This window comes from Merops nubicus, unplaced genomic scaffold (genome assembly GCF_000691845.1).
Source record: "Merops nubicus isolate BGI_N331 unplaced genomic scaffold, ASM69184v1 scaffold36807, whole genome shotgun sequence".
In the NCBI taxonomy this organism is placed as follows: domain Eukaryota; kingdom Metazoa; phylum Chordata; class Aves; order Coraciiformes; family Meropidae; genus Merops; species Merops nubicus.
In genome coordinates, this window is record NW_008619012.1 from 2831 (window position 1) to 21107 (window position 18277).

An 18277-nucleotide genomic window follows, 5' to 3' on the forward strand; every position below is an offset into this window, starting at 1 on the left:
CAGCTGGCGTAAACGGGTGTAACCCCAGCTTTACGCCAGCCTAAAACTGCTCAGAGCTGGGCTTTTCTGACAGTTCGGGAAGGGCTGGGAGGGGGAAGGAGAGTTCACGTCAAAGAGAGTCTCGCATGAGAGAAAAATCACCGCGCTCTTGTTACACTGTTAGGAGTAATAGTTCCTTAGGCACTTGCTTTAGGCTTTAAAACGTAGCATAGGGTCAACAAAAGCAAACAATACTATGTACATATATGTAAAAAGTGTTATAAATAGGTTTTTTTAAACCATAGATACTATATACATCTTCAATTAACAAGTAACCCTTAGAGCGTTTCCTTTTGGGGTCGGTTGGGTTTGGGTTTGGTTGGGAGGGTTTATTCCTGGTTTTTTATTTTTTTTTTTTTCCTCTCTTTTTTCTGTTTTTTTTTTTGGTTAATTTTCTTTTCCGTTTTCTCGTCTATTTTCCCCAGCCTCCATCTCCTCCGTGGACCTCGGGAGCGCCCCGGTCAGGCCCCGTGGCGTCACTCGCGCTTCCGAAGGATGACGTAGACGATGCCGCTGGCGAGGGCGAGGGGGAAGGCCAGCCAGGCCAGGATATAGGCGAAGCCGTAGGAGGTGTTTTCCGAGGCTTGGTGCCAGTCCGTGTGCCTCACTGTGAAGATGGCCGCGCCGCTCATCACACAGAGCCCTGCCGAGGAAGCACAAGCACGGGGGGAGTCAGCGGTGCCGCGCTGGAAGGCCGGAGCTGGAGAGGAGGACACCCAAGGCCAGCGTGGGAAGCTGGTTTTGGTATTGCTCCCTTAGACTCGCGGGATCGCTGTGGTTGGAAAGGACATCTAGGGTCGTCGAGTTCAACCTTCATCCCAACCTCTCCCTAACCATTAGACCATAGCCTCAAGTGCTGCATCTACTCGTTGTTGGAACCCCTCCAGGGATGGTGACTCCATCATCTCCCTGGGCAGCCCCTTCCAGCACCGAACCACTCTCTCAATGAAGACATTCTTCCTAATATCCAACTGAAACCTCCCCTGGTGCAACTTGAGGTCATTTCCTCGCATCCTATCATCAGTCATTTGGGAGAAGAGACCAACACCCACCTCACTACAACCTCCTTTTAAGTATTGTTTTAGCAATAAGGTCACCTCTCAGTCTCCTCTTCTCCAGACTAAACAACCCCAGTTCCCTCAGCCAGGCTTCCTAAGGCATGTTTTCCAGCCCTCTCACCAGCCTCATTGCCCTTCTCTGGACCCACTCCAGCACCTCAGTGTCATTCTTATCCTGTGGTGCCCAAAACTGGACACTGGAATCAAGGTGAGGTCTCCCCAGTGCCAAGTCCAGGGGCACAATCACCTTCCTGCTCCTGCTGCTCACACTATTTCTGATCCAAGCCAGGATGCCATTGGCCTTCATGGCCACCTGGGCACACCGCTGGCTCATGTTGGGCGAGCTATCAACCAACACCCTCAGGTCCCTTTCCCTTGTATCCCATCTCCTGGAAAACTGTAGAATCATAGAATCAGTAAGATTGGAAAAATCTCATCAAGTCCAACCATCAATCCAACACTACTATGACTACTAAACCATGTCCCCAAGTGCCACATCTACACGTTTTTTGACCCCCTCCAGGGATGGTGACTCCACCACCTCCCTGGGCAGCCTGGGCCAACACTTCACCACACTGTTCAGGAAAGAAATTCTTCCCCAGACCTCCTCTGGCACAACTTCAGCACATTTCCTCTCATCCTATTGTTGGTTACTTAGGAGAAGAAACCAACCCCCACCTCATTCCAATCTCCTGTCAGGGAGTTGCAGAGAGCTGTAAGGTCTCCCCTCAGCCTTCTCTTCTCCAGACTGAACAGTTCCAGTTCCTTCAGCCACTCCTCAGAAGCCATGTTCCCCAGATCCTTCACCAGCCTCGCTGTCCTACTCTGGACCTGCTCCAGCCCCTCAACGTCTTGGTATGATCTGGGGGGTGTGATGCTGTGGGCTCTGCCCTGGCTGCAGGTAAGTGGCGATATCTCTGCCAGGACCAGCAAGTAAAAGTAGCAGCCCCTAGACCAAGAAAAGCATCACATGGGCTAATGCATCCCCCAGCACAGCACTGGGCAACCCCCAGCTCCAGGCTGCTGCACCAGACCACCCCACTCCCTTGGGTAGTTTATTTAGAACCCAGACTGTAGCCTGAACAACCCTCCCAGAGATGCTGCAGCAGGTCAGACACAAACCTCACTGCTTTAAAAGCAAGAACATTTCTTTATCACCCGCCCGGGTGACAGAGCCAAGGATGCTCTGGCCAGGTGGACCTGTGCCCCATGGTGTGGTGGCCACCCTTGCCAGGCACAGGCAGTGCTGGTCCCCGAGGGCTGCCCAGCCAAGCTCAGCTCTGGTAGGCAGCATTTCAGCTTTGTTGCAAAACCCACCCGTCAGCAGCGGGGACTGCCCAGAGCTAACACAAAGCCACCTCTATTCCCACCCCGAAACAAGAGCTTTCAGTCCATCCCAGCAGCTCCATTATACACTCGTGGGGCTGTTGTCGGAGCCGAGTTCCAAATCCCCTGCCTGGACCTCGGGACCACCTACATCTAACCACGGTGATCTTTGAGCTGCAGTTCCACTTGACACTGCGCCTTTGTTCGGGGAAAGTGCAGAAGTGGGAACACGTTTCGCTCACTGCTGGTGCCGTTTCCACTCCCGGAGCACAAGACCCACCTCCCACTGCCCCGGCCCCTGCAGGGAGAGCACAACCATTGTCTGCCCACACTGGTGGGCCAGGGGACGGGCGTGTGCCACGCCGCTCACCTCCAGGCAGCAGAGAACACAGCCACCATTGTCCCCGAGAGGAATTTGGCAGAGTGGAAGTGATGGGTTCAGCTTCTGCATCATCTGCGCTGGGTTTGGCCTGCAGAACGTGCTCGGGAAGTGAGGGCCGGCTGCACGTGGCCACTTGCACCAATGCAACCAAGCCAGCATCACCACTTTAGGGCCTGAGCTTAGGACCGTGCTCTAGTCTTCCTTTGAAAGGCTGGGAGGGCAAATGCTGCCTAAAATCTGGTCCTACAGATCTGTGCATTCCAGCCCGGCAAGACAAGCTGGGCTGGGTGGTGGTGCATGCTCATGGTCAGCTCTCCAATCATAGAATCACTATGGTTGGAAAGGACCTTGAGGATCATCAAGTCCGACCTTCATCCCAAATGCAGGGCTTTGCAAAAAGCTGCAGGATTATGTGGAAGGCACAGCCCTCTCCACCCCTCATGGAGGGCAGCTCGAGGGAGGGATGAAAGAAAAGGGATAGAAGTGATGCTGAGGCTGGGAAGTGCAATGGAAAAGTTGGGTCAAACCCTTAGAGGCCCAAACCAATGTCTCTCCCATGCTGGGCTTACACAGCTATGAGAAGTTACCCATGGATGTGATGGACCCCACCAGGGATGGGAGCAGACCTGTCAATGGCCATGTGGTGACTTTGTGATGGCTGTTGTCCCAGCAGGGCAAGAACAACTAGACTTTGGGGCATGTTTCCAAGCACTGTGGAGAAGGTGCTGGGAATGCATCCTGCCCTGCCACTGCACAACAGACCCACTTGACCTCCTGCCCTTATCACCACTCCCCAGTTCCCCTGAGCCACAACCAAAGTCATATTGGAAACCAGCCCCTGCCCCCCTCTTTGGCTCTCAGGGCACCACTTCTTGGATCTACCACCTAACAGCACCCAGTGGTCCTGCTGCTGGCACCTGGTACAGGTCCAGTGTTGCTGTTGGTCAGGCTCCAAAACTGGAGACCTGCAAATCTGCCAAGCTGCATCACCCCAGGAGGAGGTACAGGGTGATGGAGGCTTCAGAAAGAGCCTCTTCATCTCCTCCCAGACGGAGGAAAGTCCTCTCCAACTCTGCTGCAGCTGAGAACAAAGCATTCAGACAGGTAAGACCCTGTCCCTGGCAGACCTGCAGCAGGGCTTTGTGGTGCCAGGGCTTTCCAAGGCATGGATGAACACCTGCAGAGCCTGAAGGCCATAGGATTTACTCCATTGGCTTTAGACAGCAATGGCCTTCCACAGCAAGCTGCAAAGAGAACACATCAGGTTCAGCTCTTTTAATTAGAGCCATCCATACCTTCAGGTGGGATCTCTTGGCAGCACTGGCCCAGCCACATCCTGCTTTCTACCAACAACCTGAAATTTAGGATCACTACACTCTCCTGAACCTCCTCCTCCAGCCCTGGCTGGGGAGAAGAGCAAGGTTGGCCACCAATGCCCACCTCTGCATGGTCCATCTGGCCCCAAACCCCCTCGCCTATTGGTTCTGCAGGCCATGGAGAAGCTTCCTAGGGATCAGGTCACACTTTTCCTGTCCTTCATACTGGCTGGGGATGGATTTGACCCATGCCTCAAGCCCAACAAAGAGAGAGACCACAGGTCTGTAGCCTGACTCTGCATCCCATTAGGACACCCAAGATGGACCCATTTTCTCTTCCTTTCAGAATGAGGATTCACCAGCAGTCACTCAGAAGAGAGAAGCCTTCTGCTCCTCAGAGATGCATTAGACAAGCTCTCAGGCAGCTAATTGTGTTATTAATGCCCATTTCCCCCCCTTGTCTCCATGGCTTTAATGGGTTTCTGCACATCTATCTTCCCAGAGATGCTGAACTCATCTGAACTCATCACCTGCACTGTGGCCAAGCAGACAGACTGACAACAGAGTTTATGCTGCACTTGCTAACAAAGGTTAGCTCCAAACTTTTCCAGGGTTTGTGAGAGCCAGCTGCTGAGGTGATGCTCAGAAACTAAGTTCAGGGGATGAGTTTTATCTATTGATTTAATAGCAGGACCTAGGGTGGCTTTTAGTTTAACATATAGATCTCTAACAAATGATTAGTCTCCTTCCCAGAGAGTTTGTCATAATTTAGCCAGAACCTCACCGCACAATCTAATTTTTCTAGTAGGAACACTTGAAAAATCCTTTCCACTGCTTTCATATGTGGAAATGTAAATGTAGCCAGTGGCTTTACAGCATCTATATTTGGAGAACAGCAACGTAGGACAAGAACCTTGGTTCATTTCCAGCATTGAGCTCTTGAAGAGTTAAGAATAGTAGCTGAAGAGGTCACCGGCAGCTGGCTCATCCTGCACGCTCCAGACTCTGCTGGTGTGGAAAGCACCAGGCCCCCTTATGGCAAGTTTATAAATAATCATCAGATCCTCTTTCCCCAAAAGAGGCTCCTCAGCACTTCTCCCACCCCACCAGTGTTGTGGAAACCTCGCCCAGCCCGGCCGAGGTGGGTCCCAGAGCCAGCATGGGACCTTTCGACCCTCAGCACCCCACCCCGAGCCTTGGGGTGAGTGGGCACAGTCTGGCAGCCCCCTGCCCTGCCTGCCCCACCAGCTTGGTGGGTCTGGCACCCTGCCCCTCCCAAACTCCCCCTGTCTGGGGCAACAACCCTCTTGCCCCTTCCATGATGCAAGGGCAGAAGAGCCTGGATGTGTGACGTGCCCTGGAAACCGGACCCCATCCTGGGCATGCAAGATGAGACCTCAACAGACCCAAATTATTCCTCCCCGTTTCCTTTCACTGAGCTCTGAAGGAGACAGTTCAGCAGCCCTCCTGCTTTGGCACCCAAGAGCATGCTCATTTCCACCACTGCCTTCTCCTCTGCTTGACAGCCCCATCAATCAGCCCCCACTTACCAGCCAGGATTTGGAAGAATCCAGTGATGTAAAACCTCCCGCCCTTGGTGAGCGTGAACAGCTGGCAAAAGAACAGGAACAGGGACAAGACACTGAAGATGATGGAGAGGATCATCAGTGCTTGGACAGACTGCAGCCATTCTGGGGACAGAAAGACAGATGGAAACCTCAGTGCTGGCACCACAGACAGCAAATCCCCACCACAGCCCATGGTCGCATCCCCCGTGACACCATACCACCCCTGGTTGCCATTAAGTTCTTAACAGCGAGGGGATGTGGCCACATAGAATCATAGAACCCTTCTGGTTGAAGACATTTCAGGTTAAGTCCAAATGTTCCCCATCACTGCCAGGTCACCACTGACCCGTGTCCCTCAGCACCACATCTCCACAGCTTGGAAACCCCTGCAGGGATGGGGACTCCACCACTGCCCTGGGCACCCTGGCACAGCCCTCCACAAACCTCAAGGGGAAGAAATTGTTCCTCAGCTTCAACCTCAACCTCCCCTGGGGCAACTTGAGGCCGTTTCCTCTTGTCCTGTCCCCAGCTGGTGAGGTCCTCAGCACAGGCCTGATGCTGCCTGAGGTTTAGGATAAAGTGAGCACGGAGCAGCGCGCTGGGGTAAAACAAATCTCGGGGCCACCCACTTTCTCGAGGAGCATTCAGAATAAAATATGAGCAGAGATATTAGCCCAAATACAGAGCCCTCAGAAATCGAGGCAAAACCTCTCCCCCAGCTTCATGCCAGGCCCTGGGAGCTCAGCTGTGCTAGAGAAACACAAAAGCCATGTGCAACAAGCTGTGAGACACTGAGCTCAGAGGTAAAATAAATACACAGTGAGTGAAAAAAACAACACAAACCCTCTGCCCTTGTGTAGTCCAACATTTTGGGAAGAGCCTTCCCCAGCTGCCAAACGCAGCTGCCTCCCAGAGCAGGCCAGTTAAACCAGCCCCTGCGTGAGTCACCGCCTGGCTATTTCCAGGCCTCGTGGGTGTGTAACTCCCCACGTAAGAAAAATATAGAAATATATATAAATAAACAAGAAAACGCTGCTCCGCCGCGTGAAGGAGGCAGTGCCTCAGCCCCGGGGTGGAGCCGTGCTCACAAACATCTCTGCCTTTGCCTTTCCTTCCAGATTTGAGATTAAAATGAGTATTTGCAGCCTTCCTTGAGAGGTCTTTAAAGATGTATCATCAACTAATTCACCACAAAATCCAGGCAAGATGTGGTACGGGTAAAGTGAGGCACAAACCACTCTGTAAAGGGCAGGATCTGCTCCCAGAGAGGTGAGCAAGGGTCCCCACCAAATCCCCACAGAGGTGGGAGAGGAATTGGAACTGGGGAATGAGGTCCAGCAAGAGAGATCCACGCCTTCCAGCAAACCCATCCCTGCAGGAACATCCTGTGCAACTGAGTCACGTCTGGGCTGCTGGATTTTGGACCATCAATCCTGCCTCGTGTCTTTGCATCTTCTGTTTGGGTGTTTGTGCAGTGGAGCAGATTCAGGCCCCACTTACCACAGGAGCTTGAGTCCACCCAGAGCAGCCTCTGCCCATCGCAAACAGCTTCTTCCTTCCCCTCCTTTCCATGCTTCCCATGCCCAACTGCTCTGCAGCATTAATGGGCCTTGCCAAAAATGTCCCCTATATTTTGTCTATCTCAGTTCACCAGGTAGGGAAACTCCCCTGGCTCGACCACACCTGATCCTTCAGCTCTGGCCATTTTCAACCAAGTGGGATACAGAGGGGATGAGGCAGCTCAAGAGCTGCTAAAAAAAACAATAATTAAAAATTATTGTTCAGATGGGGTCAAAGAATTATGGTTGGAGGATGGTCCAGCTCCTGAATTGCAGTCACAGAGTCACAGCATGGTGGGGCTTAGAAGTGCTCTCTGGAAATCATCTCATCCTCCTAAAGCAAGGGGACCCAGAGCAGGTCACCCAGGATGGTGTCCAGCAGGGTTTGGAATCTCTCCAGAGGAGGAGACTCCACAACCTCTCTGGGCAGCCTGCTCCAGGCTTGGGCACCCTCAAAGGAAAGAATTTTCTCCTTCTTTTTAGATGGAACTACCTGGGTTCCAGTTTGTGTCCACTGCCCCTTGTCCTGTCACTGGGCACCACTGACAAGAGTCTGGCCCCAGATGAGCATTGATCAGACCCCCTCTGAGTCTTCTCTTCTGCAGGCTAAATGGCCCCAGGGCTCTCAGCCTTTCCTGGGCACAGAGATGCTCCAGCCCTCCAGCATCTTTGTAGCCTCCACAGTGCAAGACTCTCTCCAGTAGCTCCTTGTCTCTCTTGCACTGGGGAGCCCAGCACTGGCCACAGTACTCCCGCTATGGCCTCACCAGGGAAGAGTAGAGGGGGAGGAGAACCTCCCTCGACCTGCTGGCTTCATTAAATGCACCCAAGGACAACACTGGCCTCCTTGGCCACAAGGGCCCATTGCTGGCTCATGCTGAACTTACCCCAGCACTCCCAGGTATTTCTCCACAGAGCTGCTTCCCAGCAGGCCAACCCCTCACCCATACTGGTACAGGAGGTTATTCCTCCCCACGTGCTCGACTCTTAGCACTTGCCCTTGGTGAACTTCATCAAGTTCCTCTCCACCTAAGCCTCTCAGAAAGGGCTCCTACCCCAGGTCTGGGAAGCTGAGCTTTCATTTCACCCCTTCCCAAGCCCTAAAGCCACGTCCAGCTCCACGCACCGGCTGAGCCAAAGCCTGCCCAGCCCCAAGCCCTGCAGTTTGGCCCAGGAAGCCAGCTCTTTTGTGATTTCAAAGGCCGTGGGATCCAGCCCAGAGAGGAGTCCTTTCTGCTCCGAGGTGGGTGCTCCAACTGCCGGTTATTTTCGGAGGCTGTCTAGACGGAAAGCTGAGCCGAGCTGAGCTGCCCTTTTAATTGCATCCGCCTCCCCGTGCCTCATTTTTCAGTTCTGAATGCAAACGATTTACAAGGGCTTTGCAAAATCCCATTGTAAGAAAGAGCAGTGTCAGGGGAACACAAAGGCAGGCACTGAGTGAGGGGGGGAAGCCCACCGTGACATGGGGGGGTGGTTTGGGCAGCCAGCCACGCTGCCCTGCAGAGCAGCACTCACATCAAACGGGGAGATGATCCCACAGAGCAGAGCTCTGGGCACGCTCACACCCAGCCCTTGGGTGCCTGTCACTGGGCTCCTTGGGAAAAACGAGAGCTGGGATCCCCAGCTCGAGGCTCACAGACCCACCAGTGCAAGATGTTACATGTCCACCCAGTTCAAGCCCAGCTGCCCACAGACTTTAGCTGTTTGAGGGCAGGTAATCGCCCTTCCTCCATCTGAAAACACCTCTACAACTGCAGATGGGACTGTTCCCTCCTCAAACCCTATCCTTCTAACTCCTGTGGTGTTAGTGCTGTGTGTCCTACCTGGAGGCTGATAAAACAAAAGCGAGTTCCCCGCAGGGAGGTCTGAGCCCCATGAGCTGTCCCACGGGGCTGTCACCACTGTTTACTCGCAGACTGTTATTTGTGGTTTCCCCTGGGCAGCCAGTCGGTTATTCCATTTTTTCTCCTGCATCTCTGCAGCTCTGTGTTTATATCTTTGTTCTTCAGGAGGAGGAAGAAAAGGAAGCAGAGTGGAAAGGACAGATAACACCCTACACGCCGCTTCCGGAGAGGACCCACTGGCAGCGTTTTTAGAGTCCTTTCAGGCAGCCAGAAACAAAGTATGAACTTTTTACAAAACAAATTTGAAAATTTCCCTAAGCTCTGCAAGCCCCAATGTGCTCGCACCCCCACTTCTAAAAGCAGGGAAAAGACTTCACCCTGGGGATGCTGAAGACCACATTTAACTGCCCTAAAATCTAAGGTGAAAGAAAGAAACTTGGAGCAGAAACCTAGAGCAGAAATTGAAACCTAGACCAAAAACTGAAACCTAGAGCAAAAATTAGCCCCCCAAAAGCCAGTAGCTAACCCATTCCCTTCCAGCAAAGCCCCAGCCCTGCTTCCAGGGGTGTTCTACACCTGGACAAGGGGTGCAGCTGAGCAGGATTGACAGGGCTGGCAAAAACATGCCCTTGGCCTTAAAGGATGAGAATCAGCTCCCCAGGGTTTAACTCACTGCTCTCTCATAGCCACCCTGTCCTCATTCAATCCAGCCAAGCAAGGCGGAATCAGAAAGGCAAACTGAAAAGAAACTTATCTGAGCAATCTGTGCCTACACGCTCGCTGGGAGATATCACTACATTAACTCCATGCATGAAGAAAACCCCTGTGCTGAGCCCTGCAGCTGATGGGAGCAGTCTGCACATATAACTTTCCCTTCACCAACTGTACACTTAAAAATCAACCACTTCTGGGGAAGAAAACACCCACTAAGGAGGCAACCAGAGCATATAATCTATACGAAACTAGAGGGAGGGGAAATTCATGACCACATCTGCATGGTAGAACCTGCTCCTTCAAATGCTGCAAATAAACATCAGCAGGGTCAGGAACAGCACGTGCATCTACTGGCACAAAGGTACCAGCCCAGAAAAAAACAGATGTTTTCCAAGCAGAGTTTTTCCAAAGCATACTCAAGCTTTGAGGTCTGATCAAGAACCCAAGCCTGGCTTCCGTCCTTGCCCATGAAGAGGACAGGTCACATCACAAGATGCTTGCAATGGTTTTAAAATTTGATATTCAAACACCCCTTAAGAGGGCTGAAAAGGGGGAACTGCAGAGGAAGAAATATCTGTTCAGTTGCATCATTCTGGGGTTGAAATTCAGACTACTGCCCCTTGGCAACTTGCTGTAGCAACCCAGAAAGGCACAAAAGCTCAGGCCCTTGCAGTACAGACCCCCCACTGCCACCCACAGCCCCACTGCTCCATGCAAACCTCTCTCCTCTTGATGAGAACAGCATCACAGCTCATCAGCCACATCCTACAGAGCTGCTAAACTCTCCTAGGGAAAAAAGAAGCCCATGAGGTTCTAACTTTCTTCTCCTTTGGTTCCGGACCTCCCTCCAGCACAAGGTCAAACCTTCTCTGGCCATGCTCAGGGCTGCTGGATGCCCAGGCTGGAAAAAGCAGATTTTTCACCCAACAGTTGCTTCCTTCCTATGCTTTTATGTCCACTCCCTGGAGAGGACAGTAAGTTGCTGGATCAAGGTATTCCTGGAAATCCCATCAGAGAAGGGTGGCTTTAAAGAGCTCCCAAGGTGTTTGTAAGGGCCAGGCAGTGAATGAACACAGTGCTGCAATTCCTGCCCAAGTCTTCCTGGTCCTCTTCTGTAGCTCCCTTCAGAGGGAGACAAAACTCTCAAAGGCCTCCTTTCTGCTCTTGTCCTCTTCTTGAACTGTCCACCCTTTTGCCTTCTCCTCGATGCTCCATCCCAGAAATCCCTGAGGCCAGGAGGTCCGTAGCTCTCCAGAGCTGCCACGTTCAGATGTCCCATCAAACCATCAAAGCTCACATCCCACTGAGACAACTGCCAGGGCTGCCGAGGCAGCAGAAAGCTGCTGGCACCATGAAAAACTTCAAAAACACCTTCCAACAGCTCCAAAATGCCCAAGGCAGCTCCTCTCCAAGACCCTTGGCGTGGTGGTTCCAACCTCCTTTTGGCTTGTGTGTGAGAGCAAGATGAGGTGGTAGACACATCATTTCAGGCTCAGGTCCTCCAAAGGGCTGAGGTACCAATGCCCACTAGCTTCAAGTCCAGGCATCAGGAGCAGGGATGGGGAGCAGTGGTGCCCCGAGCCACAGGCATGTCACAGATGTACACTCAGCTTGTGGCCATGGGAGTACCCCAGAATCTCATCAAGCCAGAAAATACTGTGGGATTAAGGGTTTTCTAGCATTCCCCTCTACAGTGGGCTCCCCCACCCATTCTTCTGGGCTTGCAGTCATGGTTTGCCCACAGGTCTGCCTTATTACTCCCTTTTGCTCCTCTTCCATGGGCCAAAGCCCCCCACCCAGCAGGGAAGGTTGACTGACCCCTCCATTTATGCAGAAATAAGGGTGCCAAAGAGCTCTGGAGTAGTGAAAGAAGGAAAGCAGCACTGGCTGCCTACCTCTCCTTATAGAGGAAGGCTCTCTGTGAGAAGAACAAGCAACAACAAAAACCAGGTTTTAAGCAGAGGAAATCCCTTTCCAATCGCAGGCAGCTTGGTTATACCAGGCAGCAACTGACCTGAAATACAAAATACTCTCCTGGAATACCCCACAGTTTGTTTTAGACAACTAAGGGGCAAGCTACAGCCAGAGAGGGGTTTGACCCTGCCTGGGTTAAGCCAAGGTTATCCATTATTAATTACAACATGGGTTCCTTGTACCCACAAACTCCTGAGGTTAAAGGCCACCTCTTTGCAACACCACTGCAAAGACCCTGAAGGTATCAGAGATGTCCCAAGATCAGGGGATGTGATCCACAAGCTGAACGAGGCCAGCTGATGGCTAGAACCTCATGTACAAAGGCTACATGCTACCACACAAACTATGAGTTTTTTACCTCATGGCTTCACTAGAACAGCTTCAGCACCCTTATATATGGGGAATTTCTTGTGGTAAATTCTTTTAAATTTCTTCTTTGCAGCTGCCCAGCAGAAATAAAGCAGAAGGCCCACAGACAGCAAGACCCACAGCATAAGGGCAGGAGGGAACTTCAGCCTTCAATAAAAAGCTGGCACCATGCTTTAAATCTTCGAATCTTGAAATCTTTGAAATTCTCACTTGCCAGGGTGACTGGATTATCCCCTCCATCTCACACTCCTGCACTAAGAGATGTCCCCTCACCAGTGATAAATTCTTGATCCCATTGGTGCAGCCTCTGTTTTTCCCGTGGGCTGGAGGGAATTTCATCAAATCATGGAATGCTTGCAGATGGAAGGGACTTTTAAAGGCCATCAAGTTCAACCCCCTTGCAGTGAGCAAGGACAAATTTGCTCGCATCTTTTTATTCACATCATTTATACTCACTATCAGTAATGGAATGAGACACTGAGAAATTATTTTCCTCAGTGCAAGGCTTCAACACAGCCTCACAACATCATCTTCAGCCACAAAAAAAAAAAAGGATTACAGCAAGTTAAAGAGTTAAACAGCACCTGTCTCTCCATAACTTTTCTATATCATGCAAGTCCAACACTGCTGGAAGAGTCCGAAAGAACAAAAGCAGCAAAGCCACTCTTGAGGGGCCTAGAAGAGTAAAACCCATGGGTTCAGATGTTCCAGTTATGCACTTTAAAGTGGAGAAGAAGCAGTATAATTCCTCCTGGGAACAGCCGATGGGTCAGCACAGGGATGCCCCTGCCTCGTTCCAGGGATGAAGATTTCTCCCGCCTCCTCCAGCAGAAAGAAGATGCATTTCGAGCAGCAGCAGTGCTGCTTAGGGTCCTGTCTGTCAGAGCAAGGGGGCTTTGGGAGAGGGAAGGTCAATGTGCAGAAGAACGGGGTGACCCCTGGTGCCTGCCCCATCGATGGGAGGTCCCACCCCTGCCCACCTGGATGGTCCAGGGCAGATCTCTGCTACAGACAACCCACCTGGGCTTTGCTCCTGGACCTCACATCAAATCATCAGCATTGTACAGCTCACAGCACTTAGTAATCTTGTGGATTGGCAGCCTACTTATTTTCCAAGGTTTGGGTCTTTCTTTTCTCTTTAAAAATGCCCAAAACCACCAGCCTGCTTGTGAACAAACCAGTCATGCAAAAGCCACAGAGCAGCGACAGGAGAAATGGTAAAAGAACACCAGGAAAAATGTCTGCTGACATTACAGAAGGATGTAGAGATCTCCACTGAGGCCCCCACTGCTTCCCCACGCTCGACATTCCCCCCAAAATCAGAGGAAGAGCAGTAGAAAGTAGCAGGAAAAAAAAACCTTCTTGTCTGGAGAAAGAATTCAGTTGTGGAGAGAAAAGGCCCTTTTTGGAGGGAAAAAAAAAAATAAATCACTGTCTGGAAATTTGGGGTGGAAGCTACTTAAGAGCACTCGAGCAGACCGGGTGAGGGCACGTGCCCCGTGCCGGCCAGGGGCTCACAGAGCCAACGAACAGTTCTGGGATTCAGAGATGAATTCTTCAGATAAGTCTTGTCCAGGAATGTCTGACAGCGCAAGTGAAGCAAAGATTGCAACATTTTTTCCATAGTTCTGGGCCTCTCGAATTAAAAAAAGTCATTATCTAGCAGGCAAAGGCAGAAATGGAAGCAACAAGCAGGCAGTTGTGAAAGGTGAAGAAGTGGGCATCTGCCCCCGGCCCGGCGGTTCCTCCTCCCTCCCTGGGCTCGAGCCCATCAGATCCACCCAGCCCTCGCACACGCAGGGGTTGAAGTTGTGCCAAGAGGAATCTGAGAGGTGGGAGCTCAGCCTGCACTGAGGCCAGCTCCATCCTGCACCCCAGGTCCACTGGTATCCCCGGGAGACACGTGCTGACAGTCCTCCCAAGGTCAACCCTTGTGTTGTTTTGCTGCTTATTTCATCCCTATGGGATACTCTAGAAGTTGAGGAGCACGGTCCCAAACACGTCCCAGTGTTAAACACAAAAAAATCTTGCTGGCACCTGTTTTTAGCCAGTTCAGCTTCTCTTTGAGAACCCACAAGGGTCCCTGTGTGGCAGTACCATGGGGAAGAGTAGGATCATCCATGCTGAGACCAAGGGGAGCATCTCAGCACAACGAACCCACCACTCTGGTGCTACAGCAGAACCCCCAAAGCTCCCAGCCATGCTGAAAACACGAGGCCCAGACCTAGCTAATTCCACACGTCCTGAGTCCCACTCCTCTGCAAAACCAGAGGCACAAATCACCACACTACAGAGGCCACTGTGATGGCCAGAAGAAAAACTGCTTCTACGTAAAGATCAAGTTCTGCCAAAATTCCCAAGGGAGGATTTCTTGCTCTTAGCCCAGAGCAGACCTTGGCACTCTGCGATTAACCGTTAAGCACCGGCCTTGGCACAGAGAAACAAATTCTGAAGGCTTTCCGCAAGCCAACGTCTCCTGCACAGCCTGGGACTTGGGAGAGGTTTAAATGAGAACGGTTTGTGGTCTATAGGATATTCCATGTTTTTGAAAGTAAGCATGTTCCTAGCAGAGAGAGCTTGAGGAGTGCAACAGGGAGCAGGGAAGAGCCAAGCGTATGCCACAGAGGTGGGTCTGCCTCAGCATCCCCACCTTGTGTCCCCACTGTCACCCCAAATAGTGGCCGACCTGGCAGCACTTGGGTGGTGGGAGCAAGGGGCTGGCCATGGGCAGCAGGGAGGGAGGGTGCAGGGATGCTACACCCTCTGTTGTTTTTTTTTTTTATTATTATTATTATTATGGGTTTATAAAGAGATTTTAAAAGCTTTGTGTAAGCCTAGGAGATACCTTTTGATTTTGAGCTCTGGATCCTGCACCCAGGGTCCCACCAGGTGAATACTGTCCTCAGCAGCACTCCTCCCACACTTCTGCTGCAGGGTGGAGGTGGCAGAAGCTTCTACCCAAGAAAACCCCCTTCTCTTGATGCCAGACCAGAGCCTCCACATAAATAAGAGCTGGCAGAGATCTCTTCAAGACTTGAAAACAAAGCACTTCTACTCAAAAAGCAGCCCCTGGGGCACCTTGCCAACCAAAAGATGGCCTTTTTAGCAGAGTCATCTTGACTATAGTCCCTTTAATGATGAAAAAAATTAATCACTTGAAAGGATCCAGGGGGAAGTCTCTCTTTGAGTAGCTCCTGGGAACAGAGTAATAGAGACTTGCAATACCAATCAGACATAGAAGAAACCACCCTAACAGCATTTTGGACAAGCCCCTCTCAACACTGACGACTCCCCACACAGAGCATCCTGCAAACATCCAGAAAAAGCAGCGCAGGTTTGATGATCTTGGAGGTCCCTTCCAACCTAAATGATTCTATGATTCTATGAAAGGTCTGGGGAGGCTTTAGAGCTCTCTGCTCGGGGACCCTGGGTGGGTGGGGGGGAACAATAAGTGCAAGGTCAGCAGTTCTGGAGACCGTGTGACTGGCCTGTCTACGCTGCAGATGGCCAGCACCAGCCAACTGCTGATGAAGGCCAGGGCTCCAGAAGGCTCCTCGGCTGGGATGGGATCCAGCAGCTTCCCGGCCGGGCTGGACACCAGCAGGCGTCAGCAGAGACCCGCGGCGGCAGCTTCACTCCCACCAAAACCAGAGCTGGGCCAGTGCAGGGAAACAGCCGGGGAGGGGGAGCATCAACACCCACCTCCCCACGTGGGGAAACCGTGAGCATTGTGCCCCCAGCAGGCTGGGGATTGGGGTGACCTGAAGCTCCAAAACCTTCTGAGAGCCTCACATCACCATAAGACCCTTTGAAAGCATTAAGTGAGACCATTCCTGCCTTGCCAAGACCACGTGGCATTGCTTTGCTCCTACACCAGGACCACGCTTCCAGCACAGTGTGGCTTCACTCCCAGTGACACTGGTGTGATTCACAACTGGTTTCACAGCTTACGCTGTTTCCAAAGGAAAACAAAAACCTGAGCTAACTGGAAACAAATGCTGGATGCAGCACTGCTGGCATTAGCCCTGTCTTCTGGGGAAACTGAGGCACAGGCTTGCCTGACTCCCTGAGCACACATCAAGTGTTCCAGGTGTCACCAGGTACTACCAGAAGCTGCATCATGGAGTCTTAGTGAGCACTCCTCCTCTGCTGAGCTCAGCAAACCCCACGAGTGATGCTCAGCAGTGAAACATAGGGTGAGGAGCGTGCTCAAAATCTCAGCCTGGCAGCTCTCTAGACAGGGTGTCCAGGCTGCCCTCAGGGCACCACGGGTGTCTTTAAAACACTGTCACAACAGGAGCAAGAGGGAGACGTGCTGAAATCAGCCTCTCTGCTCCCAGCAGGGCAACAGCCCCCCAGCGAACCCCCCTCCACGTTTGTAAATCTGAGTGTCATCAAAATGGGCTAATAACAGGAGGCTATCAAAAAGTGCTTGAGCCAGTGGTCTTCGATGCGTCCGAGGGTGCTGAACACCCTGCTGTGGTGCTGCCGGGAGCTGCCCCACAGCTCAAGGGCAGCAGGGCAGAGAGACGGGCATGGGGTCTGGTACCCACGCTGAGCCCCATCGTAACATCAGGGACCACCCAGGCCGGGGGGAGCAACCCCCCCGCTGCTGGTCCAGCCTCGTGTCCCCCCACGAGGACCAGAGCAGACATCGGGGGACAGAGCAGCGAAAGGGGTGCGAGGGAACAACTAAAGGGGTGCGAGGAAAAGCAAGAGGCAATCACCAATAACGTGCCAACCCAAATTCTCCTCCGCAGGTCCTGGGAGGAGAAGAGAAGTGAGGGGCAGCGGTGCCCTGGGGAGCACTCACCGTTCGTGGACGATGTCAGGCAGTGGAAGACGCTACCGGAGGTGCAGTTCTGCCAGAGATCCGCCGTGTGCTCGCCATTCACCAGCCATTGCTGCCAAGAGACATAGCCCCGTCAGCAGGCTCCAGTGGCCACATCCCCCCCAAAAAGTTCATCACCCAGCAGCCCCAGCACGTGCCAACACACCCGTGCCCGGCTGGGCACTGCCAGGCACGTGTTTTAATTTAGAAAGGGGTTTGGAAAGTAAATCCTGCTATTTGCTTTTAGCTGCTTTCACCTCAACGGCAGAAAAACAGAAGCTCTTTATTCTCTGAGCGTGGAGTGAGTCCCCCGGGGGACGTGCCCTTCCCTCCCCTCCACCGTGCTCGCCTGGTGCCTGGCCTGGCTCTTTGGATGCTTCCACGTGATATCTAATGACTCGGAAGATTTTTGTAACGTCTTCTACGAGTACTACCGTCCAAAAAAACACCAAACCAAAGCCAAAAATTTAAAAAAAAAAAAAAAAAAAAAAAAGGGAAAGAAGGACCTGGTGAAGCAGGCCTGGAATTCACCACGCCACAAGTGAAACCTCTTCCTACATTAACTGAGCTGTAGACTGAGCACGGTGCTGGGAACCCTCCATGCAGCATCCAGCCCTCCATCTCCCCACTGCCTGCAAAGCCTGAGAATCACCCCTCAGGGCTAGCAGACTAACTCACACCACCTGAAGAGCGGAGCTGGAGAGCAAAACTGCTGGTGCTGAGGAGCCCAAACCAGCCCCGTTTCAAGTGGTTTTGCTCCAGACTGGCCGTACTGGTCCTGCGGGCTGGAGCCTGTTAGCAGGTGGAGCTCTTTCATGAGAGGGGAAGGCAGTGTCACCCCCATGGAGGGGAGTCTGGCAGGGGAGCTGCTCCCTGATGGGAAGCAGTGTGGGGATGATGACGAGGGGCTTCAACGCCTTCCTCCATACTGAGGGGGATGCTCCGAGCCCCTGCTGCGGCACACAGCTGAGAAACCCACCGGTTACACCAACCCGGGAAGAGCTTTGGGTGCAAAATTCTCCCAACCCCCAGTCAGTAAGAGCAGTGAGCAGCCAGTAAAGGTTTCGGGCTAAAAGCCGGGCTAGAAAACAAACCACAGATGGAAAAAAAGAGTTTTCCGGAGGAAAGCCTGTACTCACACTGACGATGGTGGAGACGAAGAGAAGCACCAGCACGGTGACGTGGAGCACGATGATCCCCAGCAGCAAAAGCAGCATCTTGGCGGCGGGGCAGGCAGAACTGGAGGGGGAGAGGGATGCTGCTGGGGGTGCGCAGTAGGAGGCGCTCGGCCGGCGGC

The 18277-nt window shown here is 52.4% G+C and overlaps 1 protein-coding gene across 1 annotated transcript; it reads right to left on the bottom strand.

Moving 5' to 3' along the window:
- Positions 1–393: 393 nt before the first annotated feature.
- PMP22 (peripheral myelin protein 22) lies at positions 394–18246 on the bottom strand. The gene is made up of 4 exons (XM_008943638.1): positions 18120–18246; positions 16963–17053; positions 5672–5812; positions 394–682 (listed from the first exon to the last, which is right to left on the bottom strand). Exons 1-4 carry the CDS (start codon positions 18195–18197, stop codon positions 516–518), a joined length of 477 nt encoding a protein of 158 aa, XP_008941886.1. The 5' UTR covers positions 18198–18246; the 3' UTR covers positions 394–515.
- Between the last annotated feature and the right edge of the window lie 31 nt (positions 18247–18277).